Source organism: Centruroides vittatus, unplaced genomic scaffold (assembly GCF_030686945.1).
Source record: "Centruroides vittatus isolate TY-2023 unplaced genomic scaffold, ASM3068694v2 contig_1074, whole genome shotgun sequence".
NCBI lineage: Eukaryota > Metazoa > Arthropoda > Arachnida > Scorpiones > Buthidae > Centruroides > Centruroides vittatus.
The window spans coordinates 648,466-660,685 of NW_027120692.1; the positions used below are offsets into that span (position 1 = coordinate 648,466).

The window sequence follows — 12,220 nt, forward strand, 5'->3', positions numbered from 1 at the left end:
ATTAGAAGATCATGTTAAAGTTATCAGAGAAAGTGAAAATGGTTTACCACAACAGCAATTAGCGGCAAAGTTTAACTGTGGGAAAACAAAATTTATTTTACCATAGACCTACGGTATTTTCTTTAGGGTATAAAATATTGTGACTGTTGCATTATAATTGAGAAAATGCGAGTACCGTATTAATCTTTAAAATATTGGTATTAAATCTGTCTCATAAAATCACGACGACTCCTGTAAATCAAGTCATCCGATAAGAATAAAATAAAATATAAAAGTTTTACAATACCAATATAGTTCTATCAATGAAAAAATTTGCTTATTTTTGCTCACCTCGAGTTTTGCTTAGTAGAAATGGCTAAAAAGTGCACAAAATACATACAGAAATACAGTATTACAGCACTACCTGTACTGGACGACCACCTGTCTAAAAGACTACTTTTGAAGGAACCGTGGGTGGCATAGACAGATTTTACTGTATTACTAATTTTTAAAGTGTCTTTATTACATAAATATATTTTTTGAACTTAAATACCAATTTAATTTTAAATATGGGTAAGAGATAGAAAATATTTACATACAGGCCTTGATATTTTTGCTGGTGCTTCTTTATAAAATTCTTCAACGGGTACTAATTCAATTTCTTCATCTTTTGATCTATTATTTTAAATTAATTAAAACATATGAATTAATTATATTTCTAACTAAAAGAATAAAGATTTAAAAAGTCTAGATTATGATTTCCTTAATAGTTTAATATATAGTATGATTACAATTACAGTAGAGCGTCGTTTATCCGAATCAATTGGGGACTGGGGTTGTTCGGTTCACTGATTTTTTCGGATAACCGATTATGTACGAAAAAATATATTAACCTATCCGATGTTCAAATTTTTTTCCATTGCATGTTGCTTCGTGTTGAATTTTACTCCATTGCGTGTCGTTTCGTGTTGAATTTTTGTCGATTTTAAACCTAATGAAAATTTTTATAATAATAATCGATGCTATTGTATCGTTAAAAATTATTTATTTATTTTGTACAAACAAAATAAATATATTGAAAAATATAAAAACAAAAAAATTATACTTTAGAAGTTAATCTAGTATCAAAAACGTTCGATTCAGCACGACAATCTGAAAGCTTTCCAGTCCAACTGGAAAGCTTTCAGATAACTGACATTTCAGTTAACTGGCTTTCGGATAAACGATGCTCTACTGTATATGATATTTAATCAATCCGCAAATACAAAAAATTTTATATATATTGCTAGAAAAAAAAGCAAACAGTAGTTATGATCATTATAAGAATTTTGATTGTATTTAGAATTTACTAAATTTTAGTACAAATTTATTAAAACTGATATATACGAATTAAAGACTATTAAAATCATCTTTATTCATATGTTGATTTGGGTCATTGTACAATGACTTTATAACGAGAACAAAATCAAGAAAATAGCTTGTATAACTGGATGAAAAAATTTAAAAAATTATTGGCAGTTTATGATCTAGCTAACTTTAATTCTGTTAATTAATGAAAAACATTTCTATGATGAAATTTTTGTCTAGAATATTAACATTTTATACGATTCAATAGAACATGTATAAAGAAGTTCAACTGTGATTGTTCACTTGAACAAAATCTAAAATGGGTTTACATTAAATATGAAAAATTATAAAACAATAGGGTAGTTTCTTCTACCAAACATTTGTAAATGAGAAATATTTGTCGTTTTAAAATTTGAAGAAACAAACCTGAATTCCAAGCATTTAGTGACTTCTTTTTGAAGATGCATAACTTCATATTGAAGGTTCTGAAGTTGAAGATGAAAATTATCTACTTTCTGTTTAACCTAAATTTAATATTAAATATAATTACAATCTCCATAAAAACAATTTATATATATTTAATAAAAAAATTTCATTAGATTAAAAAAGATTATTTCTAAAAGTTTAGATGCAAAGAAAATTTCAAATTCTGTACTAGGGTCATATAAATTTAATTATTTGAAACATAAGGTAGACTCATCTACCAAATACACAGTATACATAAAAATTACTTTGTGCTTCCATGTTGCTAAAATTTCCTAATACTTAACTTGATTCAAGAGTTCCTGATCATTTTTAACTCAACTGGAAAGAGTATCAAATGATGATTCTTTTCGATTCATCATCTGATATCTGCTTCTTATAAATTTTGATAATTTGATCATTTTAAGTTATGCTTCTGGAAAATAACAGTGCGAAATAATTGAGAAAAATATAACTTTTGAGATTATTACTAATTTCATTATCATCAATGATTAATGAATACTTTGTTGAGTTCTATATGAATTTTATAATACAGTAGAGCATCGATTATCCGACTCCCAATTAACCAACTTATTAGTTAACCGACTGCGTTCTAGTCGGCAAATTCAAATGTCTGCTAGTGATGTGGTGCTACAATATTTGGTTGTCTTGGCTACTTTAATATTATTTTTGTTAAATTTTTGCATGTTTTAGCTGGCAGCACTGGCTCGACCATGAAAGGGAGGCTAGTATTTAAACCAAGTCTAATACACTGTACTAATAATGTATTTTTTCATACTTTTCGGTTATCCGACTTTTCAGTTATCCGACCAACCCCAGTCCCCAATTAAGTCGGATAATCGATGCTCTACTGTATATTAAAATAATAATAATAATTTGAAGCTAATTGATTTTTCATTGCTTTACAGTTGATATATACAGCAAGTCCTCACTTAACATAAGCAATAGGTTAATGAAAACAACATATAACAAAGCCACTTTTACTGAAGACTAAATAATATACACAAGATATAATTCAGTTAATATTGGATTATGTTTGCAACTTCTAGCATTTGTTTTCCACCTCTTAGATTCAATTTTACTATTTATAAAGAACATTCAAACAATAATAATTGTAAATGATTACAAATGTACTTTATCTTTTTTCAAAGATGTTAAATGAAGACTTGTTATTGATATTAAACATATAGTAAGCAAAAAGAAAAATATCACATATAAAATCATTTTAAATACATCCTAAACTCAATATGGTTTTTAATCTGTCTTTTTAATGTGAATTTAAATAAAACCAAAATAATTCAATAGCTTTAAATAAAATATAGCAAACAACTATGAATCTATAATCATTCATTTAATGAGATTATTTCAGAAAAAATTTATGTATAGGATGATCCAAAAGATATGCCACAACTTTAAAATAACATAAAAATTGTTTCATGGAATCATGTTTTCCTAAATTCATAGATGACTCCAATTTTATGAAAATTAGAATCATCATTTTATCATATTGATCAATACAGGAAGAATATAAATGTCAAGAATGTTCAGAACTATTTTTGAATTTGCCATGAAAGTGTGCTAATAAGATATCCCAGCAGTTAAGATTATTATATACTGTAAAACAATTCATAGTGACTTATATGAATGTTTATAGCTTCACCAATACAAAATTCAACTGCTACAGGGTTAAAGCCAGAAGATAAACCTGTATGAAATACCTTCATTGTTTTAATCTAGTATTATAAGCCACCAAATATGTGATGCACATATAGAAGTTTATTGAATAAAGAAAAACTTTTTGTATTACTCTTTTATATGCAGTAAGAAGTTTTAGGAATATCTTAAACCATTTAATATTTGTGACTTGTTAAAGATGTAGTACATCTTTTGAAATACTCTGTATAATAAAATCAATTCTTTCACTGATTGAGAATAAAGAATCTTTGTAATACAGTAAAACCTGTCTAAAAATCTACCTAAATGGAAAAATTTAGGTAGATTTTGAAATGGAGCAATTTGTTATGTTGAGTTTTACTATAAGCTGGAAACCTGTCTAATGTGGAAGCAAGAGAGCTTTTTGAGTATGAAAAATTAACTTAATCTGGATAATGCAGAAAATTAAGATTTCACTTGGTAGACAAATAAGTAAAATCACCTCATGGTATAATGGCCATTACAATACATAAGAAACTGTATTCTGAGAATGATTTTGAATCTTGTCAGAGCAGTGATGGTTGTGACAAGGTCTTTGTTAATATGTGTCTTTATCGGAATTAACCAGGGACGAAATAGAATATTTTCAAAAATAAATGAGTTTTCAAGAATAGAGTTCTTAAAAACAAGTAATAAATATAATTCATAAAAATAGTGAGAATAAGGTAACATAGGGTTGTCAGTTTATCTTGTACAAAGTAGTTAGTAACTAGCTAGTTCTGAGTATTTGAAAAAAAGTTGACTAACATGCTGTTAATTACAGATTGATATAAATAATTAGAGTATTAAAATTTCTTGGCAAACAAGATCCCAGAATAATTTGATTTCTGCATTTCTGTAATGCAATTAGTTATCCAATGGCAGAGTAGTTTTTTGTCTTCTGAGCTCATAAGAATTGCATCTGAAAAGTATTTGATTACCCAGTACAAGTTTATGATGATAACAAGAACTTTTTGCAATCAAATAGTTCTCAGTTATTTCATTCAATTACTCCCTCTTTAGTAGGAATCACTTTGGATTAATTTGAATTAAGTTTAGTATTAACATTTTTGAAGTACATAAAAGTGATTCCACTACAAAATAATGAATGTAACTGTGTGAAATTTATCTGGTATAGTTTAAAGATGACGATAATGGAAAAAAAATACTAAAACTTGTTCATAACAAAAATCTGCCAAAACAGAAAAATAATTTGGTACTTTGTAATTCGGTTTACAAAGGTTTTATTGTATTTAAAAACATGATTAAAACTTAAAAGAAAATCATAACAATACCTAATTATTACAGTTATTTATATGTTTATTTTAAAATATTTTGTTTCTATTAAATATTTTTAGAAAATATTAAATGGATCTGACTCTACTTGAAATTATACTTTATTATATTAATCTTCAGTAATAAAAATTTAAGATGGAATAAAAGGTTACTGTTTCTAAATATTATCAAGAAGAAAACACTAAAAATTCACTTCAGTCTAGTTTTTCTGTTTTAGTTTAAAAATTTGATAATTATCATTCAAAATATTTAATATATACATTATTTCTTTAAATAATGCATATGATATCTTTGTATAATAAAAATTTGATATTGGTTTATTGCTTCAATTTATTTATTTATATATGTCAAAACAATACTATGCTATAAGTTATTGTAATTAGCTTATCTATTGAATAAATAGTGCTAGTGTATTTAAACAGGGAGAAAATACATATTAATAAATCTGGGATTATGTTATTTACAAATACCAGCACAACAAAAGAGTGGTTCTAGAAACTTTTAAAAAATTTGTATATTACTAACAGTATTATATAATGAAATAATTTTAAAATAAAATTCAAAACTATTAAATTTTTAAAACTATAATATACAATATTTATAAAAATATTATACTTTATAAAAATAAGAGTTTAAAAATAATGCCCATAATGAAATTGAAATTTTTTACCTCACTCACAGATTCCCGAACTCTCTTGCATCTGTGTTTATCAAGACGATTTAATTTTTTTAATACAAGAAAAAGCATGCAGGTGTTCACACGGTGTTCTTCAAATTCATCTGTCTAAATTACAAAATATATCATTAAAATAATTCAATAAATAAATATATTTCTAAATTTAATTTAGCACCATCGTTTATTCACCTCTGATTTTCACACTAAATCAAATGTAGTGTTCAATCAAAGTGTTTCAAGTAATAATTAAGTATAGTAATGGGTTCTACACAAAAGTTTGAGTTTTGAGAGTTTGAAGTTGCGATATGATGTCATTTGCATTGGAAAATAATGCATTTATTGATACACAGATTTTCTGTTTATCATTTGTGGGAAGATTTGTTCACAAGTATTTAGTTAGACTTTACAAGGGTGGTGATAAATAAAAGAATGATATATCGAGGTTAAATATGTATGATCAAAAATAGAGGTGAATAAATCTATTTTTAACCATTCTACTATAAAATGTAAAATCCCTATTTTTATTTCTGCTGTATATAAAAACTAAATTAAAAAATTCATTTTGTATTAGTACATATATTTTAAAAATTATAATTTATTATATAATATAAAACTATCAAATTAAGTACATCAAATATTCTGATAACTATTATCAGGGGCTCTGGAATCAGGGAAGCTGAGTAGCCATGATCCAGCTACTTTTTCCCCTGGTAAATATCAAAGCTTAAAATGTAAATTAGAAACACAATCGTAAGCAAGTTACATATTTATTTAGGTTTACTATATGAAGAAAAATGTAGGGGTTGTTTTGGAGTTTATTAAATTGATAATTTAATAAACTCTATTAGATAAATTTAGATTAGATAAATAAAACTAAATTAGATAAATTTAATTTAATATCACTTTTAAGCCAACACCGGCTCCACTAAAAATTTCATCTGGTTCATGATTATTATATTTATATCTACAAAAATTAAATTAAATTGCTTCTGTCATTCTAAATGAAAATAAATTAATAAAAGTTGTGCTCAACCTGATGGATTATTTGTTAAATATCTGTTCACAAAACTTGTGTCTATACACTTTTAGTTTATTAAAACAATTACTTGCTATTCACAAATCAAAATGATTTAATAAGATCAGAAACTTTATTTATTTTTAAATTTTTATATATTTTTAATATTAAATGTATTACGATTTTAATTTTAATGTTTATATATTATAAAATATATCCTAATAAATCAAGTGAATAGTTTGGAATATTAGAACTTGTTTAACATTACTAGGCTAACTAGGGTTTTGAGCTAAATGCATATATTTTTCATGTTTTCTATAAGAATTTTTTTCTCTAATAATTTAGTTTATTATTTTTTTTAATTAAAACTTTATATGAAGTATCAAACTGATGAAATAATATCACATAGTTGGCAATTTATTTCATACCATCAAAGCAAAACCATCAACATTCTTTGCATGCATCTAGAAAAGCAATATAAAAAATAAATAAATAACAGTTTATTTATTTATTTTAAATTGGCTGACGAATTTACATATTAATTAAAAAAATACAGAAAAGCTAAAATATCTTTCTATGTATTTTTTTATATTAAACACCTGTTTTATTGATGATTTGATTATTATAAACAATATTTATGTTTAGATTTATCATCATCACATACTTCACACTATTTGTGAGAATTTAAATATATTAAGATTATCTCAACAATACTTATTAAATCATTAATAAAAATTAATAAACCAAATGGCTACTTTTAATTCTTTATAATCTACATAACAAATCAACAATCAAATCTATGAATTAATTTAATGATATAAAAATTAATGCTACTAAATACAGTAGACCCCCTATAACACGGTAGAAAAGTTCCATGCTATATCAATCCGTGTTGTACGAGTCACTTAAATACATGAGTCAATCACAGCCCGTGTGCCGGGCTGTGATTGACTCATGTATTTAAGTGACTCGTACAACACGGATTGATATAGCATGGAACTTTTCTACCGTGTTATAGGGGTCTACTGTAACAATAATTGCCAACCTGCAAAGTATTTTTTTTTTATCAAAGTCACACAATATTTTAAAATATTTTGAATATATAATTATTATTTATAATCAGAAAGCAAATAAGCTAATTACACTATTGGATTGGTAATTATTTTTAATTATATATATATATATATATATATATATATATATAATATGAATTCTAGAACCTTGATCAAAAATATAACATGCTGATAAAGTAGTTTCTTTCACACTACAAATAGGTAAGTTCTATGCTGCCAGATATAAAATACGAAAATGTGTAGAAAATCTGTAATAGATAAGAAATTTTTATTTTTCTGTTCAGAAACGAATCAACATTTTCTAACATGGAATATATTAAATCTAAACATTAAAATTTATTCTGTGATGTACATTTTAAAAATGTTTTAATTCTAAGCATAACTAAATTTGAATTAGATTTTCAGAATATTTTATCCCCCAAAAACATTTTTAAAAAATGTCAAATATTTCATTAATTTGATTTCTTAATATATAGATATTTGTATTTTGTTTGACTATCACTTGATTTTAAAATTTTTGTATTAATTCAAATGAATATTTTGATTTATTAAAGCAAAAAATGTGTCAACTATTTTATCTCACTACTTTTCTTTGATTTGGTCTGTGGAATTTTGTCGTGAATAATATTTGGTCCCCATAAAGAAAAAAATTGGAAAATACTGCTATATAAAATTCAACTGATTTATTAAGATTCTTAAGATATTATATCTTTAAAATTCATATCTGTTCCATTAAAAATCTTTTTTAAAAAGGTTTTTTTTTTTTAATAATAACAATGTTATATCTTATCAATCCTAATATTTATCAAATGATATAATTTATATCACAAAAATCAAATGAAATCTCAGGTCATACTTTTATGAAAGTAGCACAATAACATTTTGTTCTCCTTATTATTCAGTTTTATTACTAATGTGATTGATTACAAATTTAAAATACATCATTCTCTCCAAGTTGGTTTTAACTGCACAATCAACCAGCTAAATATTTCCTCTGATTGGTTAAAAATTAAAACTAATCCATTAACAATCAACATTCATAAAATATTTTGGAAATCTGTCTTCTATATTGCATTTTATAAAATACTAGCATATAAGCCCGACATTGTCTGGGCAAAAAGATAAAAACAAAGATTATTTCATACTTCTAACCCTTCTATTATATTATATTATAGTATTTGATTTATATAACTACAAATGATATCATATGTAAGAGTTTATCACACTAAGTGACCAATCTAACACATTTTAAAAATTACCTTAAACTGTGTTCAATAGTAGAATAAAGAACATTTAATTTAAAATGTGTTAGATTGCTCATTCGATGTGACAAACCCTTACGTAAGATAATCTTTGTAGTTATACAAATCAAATACTACAATATAACAAACATTAAAACGAAAACCATATAAAGAGTTTGGTTATTTCAGCATACCATTGTCATGTTTATCGCAATACTCGGATGGTAAGAAATGGCACAACTTCATTGGTCAGGTAGACAGCAATTGAAAATATTATATATTAAATTTTTAAGGTATCATATTTTTTTCTAATGTTAGCTGTAATAAACTGTTTCATTCATAGCTGAATATCAAATGGTAATCTACCAACAAATCAAATTTTGCAAAAATAGAGCAAATGTTTAAACTCGACACCCTGGAAAAACCACTTAAAACATATTTTGTGCTGGCCAGTAATCTCATATTATGCAATTTTCATATTCGAATGCCACCATACCAATGGGTCCAATAGGAAGAAGGGACTGTTGCAGAAGTAGGTTGAAGTTAATTCAACCAAAAGTAGTCATTGACTTCCTTCTGGAAGTGAGGATGGTCAAGGACTACTAATTAATACCAGTCTACTATTAATATTTGAAAAGTGATTCATGTTGGATAGTTTGTGGTGGCCCTGCATGTGATCGAAGTTGCTAACCTTAACATCTGAAAGACTCCATATAAGACTTGTTTAAATAAAAAAAATTCTGTAAAAATGTAAGAATAATTGCCTTTATGTGATACCATAAAAAACCACTGGTGAAACCAGATTGAAAAAGTAAAGCTCAGCAAAAACATCTAAATAAAGGAAACTTTTAAAAATTCTGGCATAAGCATAGTGGAAGCAGATTTGACAGTAAGACTCAACATGTGAATAAAGTGCACATTACACAGACTACAACTACAGGAAATTTTGGATGAAGCAATCTCACTGTGATAATAAATATGAAAAATAAACATCTATGCTTTGTGCCTTAAAATCATTGCACTACATTAATTTAGCTGAACGTTAGAACATCTTTAAGCAGTACTGTGAAAGAAGTTTGGGGCAATGGGTTTGAATTAATAAGGAAAAATGAAATCAGGGGAGGGGCGAAGTGTCCAGGTTTCATGGTAGTCAAGTATTTCCACAAAAATATTGTGTTTATAGAAAAATTATTAGAATTGATTTGGTTTATTTGGTTGTGGCAAAGCAACATATGAGCGATCTCCCAAGAAGAATGCATCTTAGGAAGACTTATGTAAAGCTGTCTCCTATTTAGATGTTACTAACGTGAAGAAAACCCCCAGAAAACTGCATGTGTCCATGCAGTTTTCTGGGCTCTATTGGTGATGTACAAATCCACGACCAACTACTGGAGTTTGGTGGTCTTATCCACTTGGTTACTGGAGAGTACTTATTGGGCATTTTTAAAAAATTCTCAACCTATAAATTCACTGTCATCCATCTTTTGTCTATCCCTAACCTTGAAAACAGAGTTGAATAGATGAATGCTGAGACCAGATGTGGAAAGCTTAGGGACAGGGGGTCCCAATTAACTATATCCAAATTTCCAATGGAAACCAAAAGTCAAAAAATTTCAATTCAAAAAATTTTACCCCAAATGGAGTTAGATACACAACTGGCACGGCTCTATTGCTAACAGGCAAAGTATGATGTACAGGGGCAAAACACTATTCCATGCAGGCAAGTGCTACCTGTCGCAGTAATGGCGCATCTATTTTGCACTATATCATTGTTGCAGTAATTAAGTAAATATAATATATATAATTTTAAAATTATATTTACTTTATTAGGAGCAGTAAACTGAATGCAATGAGTATACCATATTTACTTGCATGTAAGACAATCTCGCATATAGGACGAGGAGCGACTTTAAAGATCAAACTAAAGAAAATTAGATTTATTAATACAATTCTAATTTTATTTCGTTTAATCATAAATAAAATATCAAATGCACGTAAATGCACACATTGTCCGCAAAAATTAATAGCGTTTTAAACTTCAAAGAAAAATCTTGTAAAATCGACAACATAATTTGTTCATGTGAAGCTGGACAATCGGGAACCTTTTTTTTGCTAATTCTTAACAGGCAAATTCACTCTTCATCGATCACACTTATGAGTTTCTCTGAATTCTGATTTCCAAATAATCATCTGTTTTCACATGGGAATGAATTAAAACTTATATTGGGCTCCTGTGTAATTTTGGAATTCAATTCAAAAGCTTTGCTTTTCCTATTGCTATTCATCATTACTCCTGACAACACACAAGAACAACTCAAACAACACAGATAAAATACTTTTGTTTTTACACACCAGAAGGTGAGAATCTAGTAGAAAATGTGGATACATGGTTTACAAAAATTATTGCAAAAACGCAGAGTGTCCTTCGCTCGCACATATAGGATGACCTAGGTTTTTGAAGCAGTGAAAAATGAATAAAAACCTTGTCTTATATGTGAGTAAATATGGTAAATATGTGGCAAGTCATTGTCATTCCAATCATTGCCTTGAAAAGATAGATGCACCACTTGTCAGTTGCATATTGCAAGAACAACATTCTATAATACACTTTTTGTAGATAAAGGGTATAAAACCTATAGAAAAGCACTGAAGAATGTTAGCACAGTATGGAAACAGCTGCATGTCTCAGAAAAGTTTATGTATGGATCAAATGGTTCAAGTCTGGAAGAACAAACATGACAGACAAGATGAGTGGACAACCACCAACTTTTCTTGCCATGGAGCACATCAACACTCCGTGGAAGCCAAATCTCTTGTTTGGACCATTAAAAGAAGCACTATGTAGTCACAGATTTGCAGTGATGAAGAGATAAAAGTAGCAGTGCATAACTGGCAACATGCCAAGTTGAAAAACTTTTATTATGATAGAATCCATAAGTTTCAGCACCACTAAACTAAAACAAGTGTGTAATAGCAATGAGAGCTAAGTTAAAAGACAAATTGTTTAATTTGCATCAACTTGTATAGTACAAGTAATAATAAAATTATGTTCACTTTTTGAATTACTCTCATATAGTTACTAAAATAATATAGATCAAATAGAATCAGAAGATAAATGTTTTTGTTTTAATAAGATATTGATTTTCTTACATCACTTTTTTTTTCTTCTTTTAATCTCAAAATTTCTTTCATGTGTTCTCTAATTTCATCACATGTTTTCTTAAAAAGGACATAATCTTTATCAGCTTCTCTTTTCTGGGATTCATCTTCTTCTAATAGAAAACAATCAGCAATCTGAAAAATTATTCAATAAACATAATTAACTGTCTTTGATCCAATAAAAGTCTATTTAATTTTTTATCCAGTTAATTTTTGATAAAAATAAATCAAGTTGATTTATTTAAGAAATAAAACTTAA

At 26.9% G+C, this 12,220-nt stretch overlaps 1 protein-coding gene across 1 annotated transcript in view; it reads right to left on the reverse strand.

Moving 5' to 3' along the window:
- The window catches only part of thoc5 (THO complex 5), a 29,217-nt gene that overhangs the window by 13,767 nt on the left and 3,230 nt on the right, over positions 1-12,220 (reverse strand). Inside the window, exons 2-5 of the mRNA XM_067267980.1 lie at positions 11,953-12,096; positions 5,468-5,581; positions 1,753-1,850; positions 579-654 (exon numbers count right to left, since the gene is read on the reverse strand). Of these exons, the coding sequence (XP_067124081.1) occupies positions 579-654; positions 1,753-1,850; positions 5,468-5,581; positions 11,953-12,096 (432 nt within the window). The remainder of the gene's footprint in view (positions 1-578; positions 655-1,752; positions 1,851-5,467; positions 5,582-11,952; positions 12,097-12,220) is intronic.